This window comes from Siphateles boraxobius, unplaced genomic scaffold (assembly GCF_051911475.1).
Source record: "Siphateles boraxobius isolate OS27281-9 unplaced genomic scaffold, OSU_SipBor_1 25, whole genome shotgun sequence".
NCBI classification, from domain to species: domain Eukaryota; kingdom Metazoa; phylum Chordata; class Actinopteri; order Cypriniformes; family Leuciscidae; genus Siphateles; species Siphateles boraxobius.
In genome coordinates, this window is record NW_027508866.1 from 35325718 (window position 1) to 35343370 (window position 17653).

The following is a 17653-nucleotide window of genomic DNA, read 5'->3' on the forward strand; positions in this document are numbered from 1 at the left end:
ATTTATCTACTTGCAATGTGGCTTAACCAATCCAATTTCTCAGTTTCATCTAAGTATTTTGGATCAGTTTTTTCCTCTATGTGTGTAATGTGTGTTGTGTGTGTGTCTCAGGGCGATGGGGAACCTTCAGCAGTCTCTGGTGTGTTTTGAGAAGCGTTTGGTTGTGGCTCATGAGCTGGGAGAGTGTGGAGGAAAGGCGCAGGCGTATGGAGAACTGGGCAGTTTGCACAGCCAGCTGGGGAACTACGAGCAAGCCATCTCATGCCTGGAGCGGCAGCTCGCCATCGCCCGCGACACACAGGATCGACTGCTGGAGGGCGATGCCAGCTGCGGGCTGGGCGCGGTGTACCAGCTGATGGGTGAGCACGACACGGCTCTGCAGTTTCACCAGCTGGACCTGCAGATCGCAGAGGAGACCGGCAGCTCCAGCTGTCAGGCCCGGGCCTACGGGAACCTGGGACTCACCTACGAGTCTCTGGGTAATTTCGAGCGTGCCGTGGTGTTTCAGGAACAGCATCTGAGCGTCGCTGCTCAGACCAACGACCTGGTGGCCAAAACTCTGGCCTACAGCAGCCTGGGACGCACACACCACGCACTGCAGAACTACTCGCAGTCCGTCATGTACCTGCAGGAAGGTGAGAGCTGCATTCTGTGTCTGATAAAAGTTTCTAAAGTCATTTACAAATGCTTTGAGTTTCTGGGGAAAAAGACATTTTTCAGAAATTTGAAATTCCAGAATAGTAAAGTGTGTTTGTGTGCGTGTGTTTGTTTTGTTTATGTGTGCAAGTTTGAGTGTGTGTGTGTGTGTGTGTGTGTGTGTGTGTGTGTGTGTGTGTGTGTGTGTGTGTGTGTGTGTGTAAGTGTGTGTGTGTGTGTGTGTGTGTGTGTGTGTGCGTGCGTGTGTGTGTTTGCATGTGGGTGTGTGTGTGTGTGTGCGTGTTTGACTTCACGCGCGCACGTGTGTGTGTGTGTGTTTGTGTGTTAGCATGTGTGTATGCGTGTGCGTGTGTGTGTAATATATCTTCATGATATATAGTTGGGTTTTATGCACATATTGGAATATTGCCTGGATCCAAACACCAGGATGAGCATAAAAAGTTTTAAACACACACACACACAAACACACACACACACACACACACACACACACACACACACACACACACACACACACACACACACACACACACACACACACACACACACACACACACACACACACAAACACACACACACACACACTTTTGAAAGAAGTCTCTTCTGCTCATCAAGGCTGCATTTATTTGATCAAAATACAGTAAAATATTTGTACAATTTAAAATATCTGTTTTTTTGTAATTTATTTATGTGATGGCAAAGCTATGTTTCTAGTCTCCAGTGTCACATGGTCCTTCAGAAATCATTCTGATATGCTTAATTGCTGCTCAAGAAACAATTCTGATTATTATCAATGCTGCTTTTATAATATTTGGTAGAAACCACGATTCTTTGATAAATAGAAAGTTCAAATGAACAGCATTTATTTCAAAATGGTAATATTGTGTAACAGTTTTATGTCTTTACTGTCACTTTTGATCAATTGAATGCATCCTTGCTGAATAAAAGTATTAATTCCTTTAGAAAAAGTCACAACGACCCCAAACTTTTAAGTGTATCTCACTTTAGGTGGATATATTGTTTATTTAGTGAGAAAATTCCTAGATGCACATCAAAAAAGTCATGAATAATGACTGATTCATTTGTTCGGATGATTGAACAGTTGATTCTTCACCCTTATACCACTTTCAGATCTTTATTAAGTTGAGAGGGAAACAACTAAAGATGTCAGGACGTTGTTTATTGAGGTATAAACGTCACGTTCAGACTCTGAAGCCCGTGTTTACATGCTCAGAGAGACATCTGGTGGTTTGCTCCCTCGGAGGACATTGAAATTCAGCTCATTTGTTTGGCTTCTGGTGTTACCCTGAGCTGGAGCGCGTTATCAATCCACCGTATGTTGCTATAATAATCCTATTTGAGATGTACGGGTGAGCGCTCTCTAACACAACAAAGCTACTGATGTCCGGTTCGTGAGCAAAAGGTTATTTGGTAACACATATCTGCAAACTCTTTATTGTGATGGTCCTCCAACAGACACTCTGACTATAAGTAACTTTGCAACTACATGTCAACTTATTCTAACCCTAACTCTACTAATACTCTAATAAGAGTTAGTAGACATAAGGGTGCAATGTTACTTATAGACAACAGAATGTGTTAAAGGGACCATAAAAATAAAGTGAAACCGGTTATTTTTAGTGAACTAGTTAAACCAGTGTCTCATGGTTTATATGAAAAGGTGAGTTGACATTTAAAACGCTTTAGACACCCATGTTTCACATCATTATTGGGTGCTTTAATAATAGTATTGTGTATATGTAACGTCATAACGTGATTATGTAAACAAACTAGTGGAATGATTTTTTGCACTGGTTCACCTAAACTAAAAGAACCAGTAAAAGAAAAGAATTTCCCGTCGCTAGACCGTTTTGTTAAAAGGGTTTGTAGTTGAATTAGGTGTCCACTCAATAAAAGCTGTCCTGTCTCGCTGGTGTTTCTGAAATGGCTTTCCTCAGTTCTGTCAGCTGTCAGGAGCCGAGCGGCTCACGGGCGGCCGAACGCTTTAATCACCTTCATCCAGGACTTCTGACAGTGACCTCCCCGCTTCTTCTCTCCCGCCGAGTGGCGGAGGACAGTGGGAAAAGGACAGATAGATGTGGATCCCGTCTTTGCCAAAGGCCACCGCGTCCCTCCATCTGACAGCCAATTAACTAAGAGTGAAGGAAACCGCTCACTCTCAGCTCGGTTAAGCGTTTAATTTAAGTTGTGTGGAGAGCGAAACGTGGGCCGGTGAACCATAGCTTGTCAGGCTCCGCGTTTTGCTTGTTGTGTGTTTGATAATGAAGGTATTTGATAGGTTCGGGAACGGAGAATTAACGGCCGAAAGAGTATCTTCTCTCTTGAATCCGACACAGAAGTGACTTAAACTGCAGTTCATCGCCTGGCCACTAGAGACAGGCTCCAGAAGAGAGTCAATCCCATAAATCTCCATGTTAAAATGCCCAACTTTACAGCAGAAAAAAGTGGTTACACATTCTGGTACAAAAAGTGGTTTCGGTCTATATAGCTAATTCTGCCCTTCATGACAACTTTGAGGGGGGTGAATATTTTTTTTATAACTCATCCGTTTAAATTATATTAAGCCTTAAAGTTCTGCATAATTAAGGGCGTGGCCACTTGAGTGACAGGTGGATTGCTGCTGGTGTCACTACTAGCGTTTGTTTGCTGTCTTTTATCGTCTCGTCACCTCAGCTAATCCGCCTTTCTGTCAGAATAAAAAAACTGTTGTTTACAAAGACATATTTAGGATAAAGAAATGGATAATTGGATATTAGTGTCGTATTTACCCGTTAGAGACATGACTTCACTAAATACATACAGTGTGTGTAATTCAGTCCGATGTGGTGATGGTGTTGAGGAGGGGAGTGTTTTACTGAACATTTCTTTTGTCTTGGGTTTGAACTCGAAAGGAATCAAAGTGGGATTGAAACGCGATTAAAGTCTGTGTTGAACGGGGGGGGGGGGGAATCATTTCTGAGGCTTTTCTTCAGATCAGTGCCTGATGAGACCTAAATACCAGCGTGTCCCGACAGCCATGTCAAAGTCTGATGAGGAAAAACATAAAAACAGAGAGAATCAAAAGAATAGAGGAGGAAAAGACGACAAGAGAGGCTGTTATTGTTGGATGATTAATAGCAGAGCGCACTAAAATATGAATTTAAAAACAAGACGAGAACTGATTTCAACCACTTCTGGTTGTGAGTGCTGAGAGTTTTGGTTATGCTTTTATTAAAGGAATACTTCAGCCAACAAAAGAAAATGCATGTTTCCCCCCTAAACCCTTCTTCCAGATAAAACAGAAGGAAAAAGTATGAAATCAAAGTATATACACTACTGTTCAAATGTTTGGGGTCGGTAAGATTGTTTCATGTTTTTGAAAGAAGTCTCTTCTGCTCACCAAGGCTGCATTTATTTGATAAAAAAATACAGTAAAACGTTGAAATACAGTAAAATTATGAAATATAATTACAATTTAAAATAACTGTTTTCTACTTGAATATATGTTCAAATGTAATTTATTCCAGTGATCAAAGCTGAATTTTCAGCATCTTTAATCCAGTCTTCAGTGTCACATGATCCTTCAGAAATCACTCTGTTATACATTATTTCCATATTCTTTGATGAAGAACAGCAGAAAACATTTGTAACAAGTCTTTACTGTCACTTTTGATCACATGTCCTTGCCAAATCAAAGGATTAATAACTTTAAAAAATTCAAAATGTATATTCAATATATTTAAACTTGTTTTTTAACCAAACAGCTAATTAAGTTTAATTTATAAACTACTTTTTGTCATTTTTGAATTTTTGCAACACCTGATCATGAAATAGATGAAACACTCTCTGTGTTGTTAAAGTTAACTAAAACTATTTTGAAATGTTATGATCAATTGAAATATAGCTGGTAGGAATATAAAATATAAATATGAGGCAAAAGCTTAAACTTAAAAAAAAATTAAAATTAGAAAAGTTGCCTTGTCAACTAAGTGTTAGAAAAAAGTCTACTAAAATGCTAAGACATGAATATGAAAGCTAAATAGAAATTTTGTTTAAAATATATATTAATTAATTCATTAAATATATATTAAAATACATAAAATGGCAAACACATTGCTAAAGCTCAACGTCAAAATAAAAACTGAAAATAAAAAAATAAAAGCTTTATTCAAAATATTAATAAATACTAATAATAATACTAAAATAACAATCTTTGTCTAGAGGAGAAAGACTACAATTTAAATACAATTATCAACTTTACTGCATCTATACAAACAGACTAAAAGCCATAAAGCATACAATCTTGATATATTAAAACAAGAAAAGCAGTATTTGCTGTGGGGTTGGGATGAGTAAACTTAAACTGTTCATTTAAAACAGTTCCTGGAGAAGCATTTGTGTGTAAATCTGTGTTTCGGTGTGTCTCAGGCCTGCGTCTGGCGGAGCAGCTGGGCCGTCGTGAGGACGAAGCCAAGATTCGACACCGTCTGGGGCTCTCGCTGTGGGCCAGCGGCAATCTGGAGGAATCCCAGCACCAGGTACAACACACACACACACACACACACACACACACACACACACACAGCCAATGTACCGCAGTCCCCGCTCAGATGCTCAGGACGCTCATGAACGCTGTTCTTGACAGAGCTCCACTGTCTCCGCTTCTTCTAATGATGTGTCTGTAGGCATACGTGTGTTTGCGGACTTGTCATCGCCGTCAGACTCTTCACTTGTGACTTCATCATTGTGTGAGACAAACAAAGAGGCCGGATTTGATGTTCAGGCAGTCTCCCTGCACAAACACACACTCTCTCTTTATTCAGGCCCTAATTGATTCAGTCCAAACGAGACGAACGGCAAACACTCCGGCTGATGGTTTGTTTGAGGAATCCCTGCTGAGGATTTGGAAGTAGCGCGATTCATCTGAACGGATTACATTCGTTAGCTTCAGTGAACCGATTCAATAATTCATTTGAGTCACTCAAAGCTGCAGTGTGTGATTTCTGTGTCACTAGCAGCACTAAAGTGAACGAAATGGTCGCGGCCTAAATGCACACCGTCGATTAGTTCAGAAACGGACGTGCTGAAGTGCAAACAGAGCTTTGTTTTTTTACAGAGCTACATTTTTACAGTCGAATGATACACAAGTCAATGCTAAAGGGTCCAAGTGAATCACAAAAAGAACAGAAATCAACCTGAAAGTGACAGAAAAAAAGTGAAATATTCCAGATAGATTAGTTTAAATAACCTAATAATATTATAGGGATGCATGATATATATATATATATAGATAGATCAGCTGATATTGGCCTTTTTATGTACATTATTGTTTAAAACCATTGGGGTCAGTAACATTTTCTTTTTATGAATTAATACTTTTATTCAGCAGAGATTAAATTGATCAAAAGTGACAGTTAAGACATTTATAATAATACAAAAGATGTATTTTTCAAAGTTCTTTTGAACTTTCGATTCATCAAAGAATCCTGGAAACAAATGAATCACGGTTTCCACAAACATATGAACTGTTTTCAACATTCATAAATGTTTCTTAAGCAGCAAATCATCATATTATAATGATTTCTGGCGGATCATGTGACGCTGAAGACTGGAGTAATGATGCTGAAAATTCAGCTTTGATCACAGGAATAACTTGCAGCGTACTATATATTCACATAGAAAACAGTTCTTTTAAATAGTAATAATATTTTACAATATAACCGTTTTTACTGTATTTTTGATCAAATAAACGCTGAGCAAAAGACAGTTCTTTCAAAAATATTACAAATTCTTACCGACGCCAAACTTTTTATGTCAGTCAATATTATGTATTTATTTATCCCTGGATTATTTTGCACTAAATCAAAAGAGCAAAAGTAGATCATTGTAAAGTTTCAAGCCTTCAATTGTTGAAGAGCGCTGTCTCTTTAAGAGCTCATGTTGGAGTGAGTTGCTGTGAGAACAATTTATAAATATAAAGATGTATTTAATGTCTTATAAATGAGTTTTGCTGAACGTGAAACTAATCTAAAGTGTTGTTTTGATAGAAAATATATAAGAAAAAAAATGTGTTGAAAAAATACCCTCATAAAGGTACAAAAAAAATGACTCCCGGGAAAATAAATTATGTGGGAAATTATTGATCATTACTAAAAAAGTGTACTTTTGTTATGATTTAGACATCGCTGTTTGTTTTCCTGACACATTTTAGGATTGCTTTGTGCTCTAATCTTTTTAATAAAAAACATGAAACCAGACTGAGGTGTATTGAACCTCTGATATTATTTATTGAGCTCAAAGTGACAGATTTTATTAGATTTTTTGGCTGATTTCTTTAGGTGGTCGACTCAGACGGTGACGTCTCTGTAATCGTCTGCTCGGATCACGTTTCATCATGGCCGTCTGGGCAGGAAAGCTCTAGATTGTTCTTCTCCCTCTGTAAATTACAGCGCCGTTCTCACGTCTCGGAGACGGCGGGTCTCAAGGATGTTGATCGCATATGTGCCGAATGTCTACAGGGAGACGGAAGATTAGAGGATAATGTGTTTATATCATCGTACAGCCAATCTTGTCAATTAGGCAGCTGTGCCATTGGGGAGGGACGTCTGAAAGAGAGAGAAACCGTCATTCTCAAGCCTCACGCGCCTCTGCCAGCAGCTGTCAATCATACAGGCACGTCACGGACTACACCTTCAGATTAGTGCTGCTTTTGTTGAGACGTCCAGTTGTGTGTGTGTGTGCTGCAAGATCTCTCAAGGAAACATCACTTTAACAACATTTTTCCCTCCAAAATATTTTTCTTTTCTTTTTTTATAATACTTAAGGGTGTTTTTAAAATGATTGCTAGGGGTATTATAGGTGTTTTCTTTTAGCATCTTGAGAGAAAAGACTCCTAATCATATTCAGTTTTGGTGGGTCAGTGTTGTTATTGTTAAAGGTGGCATGAAATGGAAGTTGTGCTCGTCTCTTCTTCCATATACTGACGTATGTTCAAGTGAAACGGCTTTTGGAACAAGAGCCAATGTAGGCGGGCTTGATTTTATCCGTGGGGAATTGATTGGATGGTTGTGGTTTGCTATTGGTGGATCTCATGTGAGTGACAGGTTGCCCCGCCCTCGTCATAAAAGAACACTTCACAATAATCCTCATTTGAATAATTCATACACAGAATAAAGGGGCGGGGCCTGGTTGAGTTAGTTAGAAGTGTGTTAAACTGGTGGTTATGTAAGGGGCAGGACATTTCCCAAACACGCTCGAAGCGCTCGACCAATCACAACACACTGATCCAGCCGACCAATCAGAGCACAGTGTGCTTTTCAGAAGGAGGGGCTTCATAGAGACAGGAACTAAACAGAGCGTTACTGACTGACTGGGGAGAGAGGAGCTGCAACAATTGAGAATATGGGAAAAATAATTTAACATTCAAGCATAAAAACCTGCTCTAGTAGAGCCTAAAAACAACATCAAGAGTTTGGAAAACGGCATATAGGTCCGCTCTAAAAAGCGACACACTAGATATCGACATATGAATGAACTATAGTTATCTCTGCATATTAAACTAGGCAATGAGAAAGTATTTTGGCCTCCAAAATATGACAGAAGGTGTACATGCTCTTGTAATGTGTCGACCGAGCGTTTGTGTCTGCGTTTGCTGAGTGTTTCAGGCCGTAGAGTGGAGAAAATGAAAAGAAACCCGAGTCAGCTGATAGTACAGCGTGTGTGAGTGTAGTAATAGTAGCTTTTCATGGCCTTCCTCCCTGGTGACTCAGTTTGGTGTGTGTGTGATGTATAGACAGTTCTGGAGCACTGCAGATTGCAGATGGTGTGTGTGTGTGTGTGTGTGTGTGTGTGTGTGTGAGTGTGTGTGTGTGTGTGTGTGTGTGTGTGTGTGTGTGTGTGTGTGTGTGTGTGTGTGTGTGTGTGTGTGTGTGTGTGTGTGTGTGTGTGTGTGTGCTGATGCATTCCGCTCTTAATTGATTGCAGGCTGGCTGTGCTGTATGCTGATGAAGGGCTCTCTGCAGCCGAACCCCTGAGAAACGCTGCATTCCACGCCACAAACACACACATATATCTTGAAAACACATAAATACTCAAACATGCAGCATCAGCCAGCACTGGGGGCGCTGAAGAACAAGATACTGCTCGTGTGAAGGAGGACGGCTTGACAAGAAAAATACACTGTAAACAAAGATGTTTCGAAGTTCTAAATGAAAATGACTGGAGTGTATTTTACAAGAAAATACTAGTTCAGTCTATCTGCTTCAAAATCTCACGTTTAATTCAATGTGTTACTTGACATTTCTTGGTAAATATTTGTGAAATTTGCTAGCAATCATTGAGTGAAATGGTTTCAAAATAAATCCTACACCTTTTTTTCAGTTTTTAGACACTGCAAAGTTTTTATAAACTCTATTTTTGTCTAGTTTTGCTGTAAAAATATTGAAATATTCTGTAAACAAGACTCATTTGCTTGAGGAGCAAATTGCATTAGATATTAAGACTTCCTTTTATCAACTTTTAAAGTTATTGCATTAATATTTCTCTTCCCAAGTGTTTTTCTTGTTGTAAGCATAAACCTCACTAAGTTAAGTCCGATTTCTGCATAAAATAAGGAAAACATATTTGTAAGTCGTGTACGCTGAATAACATTGAACATACATTGAATACACAACTCTTATATATATATATATATACATCAACAATTTGGTAACACTTTAGTTTAGGGTCCAATGCTCACTATTAAGTTGCTTATTATCATGCATATTACTAGGATATTGGTGGTTTATAATTAATTATAAAGCACATTTTAATTCCTTATTCTGCATGATCTTATTCTACATCCCTTAATCCACCCTATACCTACACTTAACAACTACCTTAATAACTATTAATAAGCAGTAATGAGGAGTTTATTGAGGCAAAAGTCGTAGTTAATAGTGAGAATTGAACCCTAATCTAAAGTGTGACAATTAATAAAATATATTAACTGAGTTGAAGACGCAGGGACAAAAAGCAGCACTTTACTAAATATTTATTTCACTGCAAAAAAGAAGACACTGAAATTTGATCAGTGAATCGTTAATTTGATTAGTGAATCTTTCTTTTCACCAATGAATCATTTATTTGATTAGTGAATCTTTTATTTCACCAGTGAATCATTTATTGATTAGCAGATATTTTATATCACCAGTAAATTGTTTATTGATTAGCAAATCTTTTATTTCACCAGTGAATCGCTTATTGCTTAGTGAGTCGTTTGTATCACCGGTGAATCGTTTATTGATTAGTGAATCTTTTATTTCACCAGTGAATCGTTTATTTAATCATTGCATCATTTATATGAACTGTAAATCATTTACTTGGTCTGTGAATTGGTTTTTACTGTACATGAACCATGCAAATGAATCTATTCACTAAAACAAATCAGATAAAAAACTACTTATAGTCCCCCTGTGGTGAAAATCAAGCTTTTAATGTTGTTTATATGTCTGTGTTGTGTTTTTAATATGCTTTAAAACAAACCATGTGTAAATTCATATGTCGACAGCATAGCTGAGTATTTTCTCCTTAAAACTGCAGTGAACCAAAGACAGTCTCAAAAACACGCTTTGAAATCGCTGGTGTTTCTTACGTCACAAACTACCTTGTAACCAACTTGTTGATCAACTTGCCTGCTGGCTTTTGCGTATCATTAACAGAGAACTAGCAGGGGAGGCTCGAGATAAGCTCGGGTAGATTTAGCAATATAGCGGGTGTATGATGTATATTACTATGATATGATGAACAATATGCCTTTCTCTACTGACGTTCTGAGTTGTTCAAATCGTTTCTGATGATTGTTAGAAGAAAGATGCGAACGGGAACATAGTTTGTGTAGCATTAGCAACACATTATTAGCTGTTTGATAACTTAGTCAAGCATTTGGCTAATCATATTAATTACCGTTATGTGTCCGACGTTGTAAAGAGCGATACCATTGTGCAGTGTTTACCTCAGTAAGTTGACCGGGTGAATCTGTGAGCTGCCGTGAGTGAGTGGAGGCGGGGCAAATTAGCATATTCATGGCTCCTCGATATTAAATGAGGCAAGGGTGTAGAGTTACATTCAAGCTATTTTAAGGCATGAAGAAAACTTCGCCACACTACAGAAAAACTTAGTTAAGTTAGCATTGCTACTTTAGGTTTGTTCTCAATTCAGATGTCAGCTACATACTCGTTTTCTCCCTCACGCACACGAGCTGTCAGCGGTGGCAGCGTAACACACACACACACGTACGTACGCTGACTCTGAATGAGAGCTTATCATTAGCCAGAAATACCACGTCAGTCATCCCACACACTAACTCGCCTCAAAACGCTTTCCATCTCTTAACGAGAACGAGCCGCTTGCAGTGCAAACACAACTGTGGCTGTTTTAGGACGTTCATTTCCACATGTGCCTAGATTGGTTTTATGTTGCTCAAAGGCTTCATAAGGGCTTCATCTTGACTTGCTATGAAAACAAGCATAGAAATGTGTGAAAGTGATGTGTGTTTAAGGCGTAGAAGTCTGCTGCCCTCCGCTGGTCACATCTGAGCACTGCAGATAAACACGCTGGTCTCATTAGGCGTCATGTTTCTCTGTAGCGTGATAACACACGTTGCAGCGTTTCGTGATCGGTGTCAGAGCAGGTCAGTGCTTTATTATTAACACATGTGTGAATCTTGTTTTTGCCTCACAGCTGTACCGTGCGTCGGCTCTGTTCGAGACCATTCGTCATGAAGCCCAGCACAGCACTGACTACAAGCTCTCGCTGTTCGACCTGCAGACCTCCTCGTACCAGGCTCTCCAGAGGGTCCTCGTCAGCCTTGGTATAAATATTCTCCTCTTCTTCTTCCTTACTGCTTATATCATGCGTTAACCATTCAGACCACAGAACAGTGTTTAAACGCTTAAGGATTAATGGAAAGTCACTATGAAGGGGTTTATTTGGCTTAAATGACCAGCTGACTGCACATGAAATGGCTACATTGCAAGAAAAGACTTCTTAATGAGTTAATTAGTCTCTTTTGGCTTGTTTACCAGTTCAGATATCTAAAAATCCTTGAAACGTGATACATTTATTTGTGTAGATTTTTGTAAAATTTGTGTAAAATGTGAAAGTGCAGTGTTGCTTTTCAAGCAAATGTATCTTTGTTCAAGGATTTATAGATGGTTAGAAGTCTTAAAAGTCTTTTATGCTCATCTGATTTATTTGGGGAAAAATACAGTAATGTTTTGAAATATTATTACAATTTAGAATACCTATTTTCTATGTATTATTGTATATTGTATAATGTAATTTATTCCTGTGATCAAAGCTGAATTTTCTGCATCATTACTCCAGTCTTAAGAGTCACATGATCCTTCAGAAATCATTCTAATGTGTTGATTTGCTGCTCAAGAAACATTTTTTTTTTATATTATGGTTAAAGACGGGTGTGCTGCTTCATATTTTCTGACACATTTTCTTTTTTAAGATTCTTCGATGAATATAGAAAGTTCAAAAGAACAGCATTTATTTTAAATATAATCTTTTGGAACATTATTAATGTCTTTACTGTCACTTTTGATTAATGTAATGCATCCTTGATGAATAAAAATATTTAAAAGAAATTGACCCCAAGGTTTTAGAGAGTAGTGTAAATATAGATTTGAGTTCCTTTTTCGTACATTAGAAGCTTTACAATATTTAAAAATCACAAAATTGCATCATGAAAGACCAATAAAAATGGTCCCAATGCTAGTTTTCATAAGTCATATGATAGCTATACGCGATTAATAGACCAGAATTCACAGAAAAAGCTTAATATAAAATAAAACAATGATTTGATGACAAATGCTAGAGCAAGACACTCCTCTTCTCATCTCAAATACGAATAAAAACATTAGCATATACAGTATAAAGTGTTTGTAGAGTAAAGATTTACCATTGCATTGCAAACAAGCAGAGATGTTCCAAACCGTGTGCGGTACTTCATTCACAATTGAGTTTTGAGGTTTGACTGACAGTTTGAGAGAGTTATGAGGTTTAGTCACAAGCTCTTTTAACACTTTTCATGGTTTGCATTTTGCAATGACATGCAAATGCATGTCAAATGACAATGCAAATAAAGTCTAATTGCAATGACAAATAAAGTCTAATTGTAATTCTGATGTTTTCCTCAGGGCATCATGATGAAGCTCTGGCCGTGGCGGAGCGCGGACGCACTCGGGCTTTTGCAGATCTGCTGGTGGAGAGACAGACGGGCCAGCAGGACTCGGACCCGTACACACCCGTGACGGTCGAGCACATTCTGGACACAGTGAACGGGCAGCGGGCCCTGGTGCTCTACTTCTCCCTGGCGGCGGGATACCTGTACAGCTGGCTCCTGGCCCCGGGGTCCGGTAAGACACTCCAGAGTCCGCTTCAAACCCCGCAAGGGTTCATTAATGAACTCCCATTATGCTGAAATATAGACTAACACTCTGCATAACTTTATACGGTCTGAAGGACTTCACTCATGGGGATGCTTCAAAAACACAAGCTTAATATATCCGTCTGATGCATGTATAGAGTGTGTGAGTGTGTGTGAGAGAGAGAGTTTGAGTGTGTGAGAGTGTGTGAGAGAGAGAGAGAGCATGCGCTCTTTACCAGGTAACATGAGAAAACAACACTTTTTAATGCATAGCACAAACTGATGCGCTGCTTTAAATACAAAGTAAAGATGTGTGATTAGTTAGGTCTACTTCAATTATCAGTCATGCAATAATGTAACGCGTTTTTTCCATGTGTGTGTGCGTAGGTGCGTGTGTGTGTGTGTACATTTACATTACATTTACATTTAGTCATTTAGCAGACGCTTTTATCCAAAGCGACTTACAACTGAGGACTAAAGACAAGTCAAGTCATTGTGAAGAGGCAAAAGTATGTGTGTGTGAAGTATGGAGAGAAAGTGGGGAGAAGTCATGTGACTCGCCTTACTGCATGCAAAATATTTATATGCAATATGATAATATTTATAAGTGCTACGAAGAGTTGTGCATGTGCAAGCGACGGGATTTGGGATGTACGAGCACCGCTTGCGGAGGCTAGAACAGACTCCAATGTCTTCCATTGAAAACAAACTAGAGACTTTCTGCGTGTAAAACTGCCTTTGTTGAAGTGGTACTGCCGGTCCATTTTATGAGTTGTCCACCGGGAAATTTCCCGATTCTCCCACTGGCCTGATTTTCAGCATCATTACTCCAGTCTTCAGTGTCACATGATCCTTCAGAAATCATTCTAATATGATGATTTGCTGCTCAAGAAACATTTATGATTATTATCAATGTTGAAAACAGTTGTGCTGCTTCATATTTTTGTGGATTCTTTGAACAGAAAGTTCAAAAGAACAGCATTTATTTAAAATAGAAATCTTTTGTAACATTTTAAATGTCTTTACCCCAAACTGGTTCAAAACTGCTACCCCAAACAAAATAATATTGTGGGAATGGTTTTCAACATTGATAATAATCATAAATGTTTCTTGAGCGTCAAATCATCATATTAGAATGATTTCTGAAGGATCATGTGACACTGAAGACTGGAGTAATGATGCTGAAAATTCAGTTTTGATCACAGGATTAAAATGTACTGTACTTTTAATTAAATAAACGCAGCCTTGGTGAGCAGAAGAGGCTTCAAAAACAAAACAAAAAAATCACTTTTGACAGTAAGTGTAAAGTGTGTATGTCTTGCAGTGATGTGTGATGTAGTGTGTGTTGAGCTCAGACTGACTGAAGTGATGGAGTGATGTGATGTGGGTGGGGGGGGGGGTGATGGAGGTGTGGTGTAGTGTGTGTGGAGCTCAGACTGACTGAAGTGATGTGTGATGTAGGGCTGCAACTAACGATTATTTTGATAATCGATTAATCGGACGATTATTTTTTCGATTAATCGATTAATCGGATAGAAATTAAATTAGATTTTTTTTTTATTATAACTAAATAAAACCGTAAATCAGGGTATTTATGTGTAAAAGTGTACTTTAAAAAGTGCAAAAGCCACACATTGAGTTTTACTAATATCAATATTTGCATTGTTTTTAATGATAATTGCTGATGGCAAGTTGACAAACATGATTATTGTTAAAAAAATGATATCCAACATATTATGTTTTAACAAAATTTTTGTTAAAACAAATTTACACAGACATGTTGTTCAGATGTGAATATCTGAACTAAAAACAAACTAAAAACATCTAAAATATATAATTCATTTAATTTTTATTTAAAATTTATTATATATAAGGAATATAAGGATAAAGAATATAATATAGGCCTATATTATATATATAATACGAAAATAATATAATATAAGGATAAATTGATTAAATAAATATAGAAAGACTGAAAACAATTGTGTGAACGTAGAGCCGCAGTAGATCGCGTTTGAAAAACAATTAAAACTTAGTAGACAAATGCTATAAAAAGAGAACGGAATGGAGGTAACGTTACCCAGCAAGCTAACAGGCTTGAGTAAAGGACAGGAGAAATTATGCATTAGTGCACAAGCATTCGCTGAAAACCACTGAGTACAGTGACTAAAAAACAATATTTTACTGCTGCTGTTATTAACTTCCTTTGTATTTAATGCTTCACTTTGTAAACACCGTTTTAATTTAACCTATTTCTGCGGTAGCGCTATTTTAATCCATCACTTACGTTGGGAGCGAACTGATTGCACAACCTGATGCTCGAGACAAAATACAGACATCCCGGAAGTCCCGGGAGTCTCCCGCATATTGATTGCGGCTCGCTGATGCCCGCGAATTAGTTCAAACTCCCGAAATCTAGAAAGCGCATGCGAGACAGAAGAGACTGCTCCAAACCGTGTAGCGCGCGCGCTCGGCAGAGCGCCTGAGGGAGAGAGACCTTGCGTGTGTGTGCGTACCAGTAAACGCTCCCCGTGACGTAAGCAGACCAACTAATCGATAATGACATTCGTTGACAACGATTTCCATAATCGATTATAATCGATTTTATCGATTAGTTGTTGCAGCCCTAGTGTGATGTAGTGTGTGTTGAGCTCAGACTGACCGAAGCGATGGAGTGATGTGATGTGGGTGGGCGAGTGATGGAGGTGTGATGTAGTGTGTGTGTTGAGCTCAGACTGACTGAAGTGATGGAGTGATGTGATGTGGGTGGGCGGGTGATGGAGGTGTGGTGTAGTGTGTGTTGAGCTCAGACTGACTGAAGTGATGGAGTGATGTGATGTGGGTGGGGGGTGATGGAGGTGTGGTGTAGTGTGTGCGGAGCTCAGACTGACTGAAGTGATGGAGTGATGTGATGTGGGTGGGGGTGTGTGGAGGTGTGGTGTAGTGTGTGTTGAGGTCAGACTGACTAAAGTGTGGAGTGATGTGGGGGGCGGGTGATGGAGGTGTGGTGTAGTGTGTGTTGAGCTCAGACTGACTGAAGCGATGGAGTGATGTGATATGGGTGGGGGGGTGATTGAGGTGTGGTGTAGTGTGTGTGGAGCTCAGACTGACTGAAGCGATGGAGTGATGTGATGTGGGTGGGGGGTGATGGAGGTGTGATGTAGTGTGTGTTGAGCTCAGACTGACTGAACTGATGGAGTGATGTGATGTGGGTGGGCGGGTGATGGAGGTGTGATGTAGTGTGTGTGTTGAGCTCAGACTGACTGAAGTGATGGAGTGATGTGTAGTGTGTGTTGAGTTCAGACTGACTGAAGTGATGGAGTGATGTGATGTGGGTGGGGGGTGATGGAGGTGTGATGTAGTGTGTGTTGAGCTCAGACTGACTGAAGTGATGGAGTGATGTGATGTGGGTGGGGGGGGGTGATGGAGGTGTGGTGTAGTGTGTTGAGTTCAGACTGACTGAAGCGATGGAGTGATGTGATGTGGGTGGGGGGGTGATGGAGGTGTGGTGTAGTGTGTGTTGAGCTCAGACTGACTGAAGTGATGGAGTGATGTGATGTGGGTGGGCTGGTGATGGAGGTGTGGTGTAGTGTGTGTTGAGCTCAGACTGACTGAAGTGATGGAGTGATGTGATGTGGGTGGGGGGTGATGGAGGTGTGATGTAGTGTGTGTGGAGCTCAGACTGACTGAAGTGATGGAGTGATGTGATGTGGATGGGCGGGTGATGGAGGTGTGGTGTAGTGTGTGTTGAGCTCAGACTGACTGAAGTGATGGAGTGATGTGATGTGGGTGGGTGGGTGATGGAGGTGTGATGGAGTGTGTGTGTTGAGCTCAGACTGAATGAAGCGATGGTGTGATGTCGGTGGGGGTGATGGAGGTGTAGTGTAGTGTGTGTGTGGAGCTCAGACTGACTGAAGAGATGGAGTGATGTGATGTGGGTGAGGGCGTGATGGAGGTGTGATGTAGTGTGTGTGGAGCTCAGACTGACTGAAGTGATGGAGTGATGTGATGTGGGTGGGGGGGTGATGGAGGTGTGATGTAGTGTGTGTTGAGGTCAGACTGACTGAAGTGATGGAGTGATGTGATTTGATGTGGGTGGGGGGTGATGGAGGTGTGATGTAGTGTGTGTGTTGAGCTCAGACTGACTGAAGTGATGGAGTGATGTGATGTGGGTGGGGGGGTGATGGAGGTGTGATGTAGTGTGTGTTGAGCTCAGACTGACTGAAGTGATGTAGTGATGTGATGTGGGTAGGTGGGTGATGGAGGTGCGGTGTAATGTGTGTGTTGAGCTCAGACTGACTGAAGCGATGGAGTGATGTGATGTGGGTGGGGGGATGATGGAGGTATGATGTAGTGTGTGTGGAGCTCAGACTGACTGAAGTGATGGAGTGATGTGATGTGGGTGGGGGGGTTATGGAGGTGTGATTTAGTGTGTGTGGAGCTCAGACTGACTGAAGTGATGGAGTGATGTGATGTGGGTGGGGGGGTGATGGAGGTGTGGTGTAGTGTGTGTGTTGAGCTCAGACTGACTGAAGTGATTGAGTGATGTGATGTGGTTGGGGGGGGTGATGGAGGTGTGAT

The 17653-nt window shown here is 39.9% G+C and overlaps 1 protein-coding gene across 3 annotated transcripts in view; it reads left to right on the top strand.

Annotated features, from left to right (window-relative positions):
* ttc28 (tetratricopeptide repeat domain 28) overlaps positions 1-17653 on the top strand; it is a 322836-nt gene that overhangs the window by 269203 nt on the left and 35980 nt on the right. For all 3 annotated transcript variants that reach the window (XM_077243763.1, XM_077243764.1, XM_077243765.1), the window contains 4 exons: positions 112-635; positions 5086-5195; positions 11377-11506; positions 12843-13061. In XM_077243763.1, coding sequence (XP_077099878.1) covers positions 112-635; positions 5086-5195; positions 11377-11506; positions 12843-13061 — 983 coding nt within the window. The remainder of the gene's footprint in view (positions 1-111; positions 636-5085; positions 5196-11376; positions 11507-12842; positions 13062-17653) is intronic.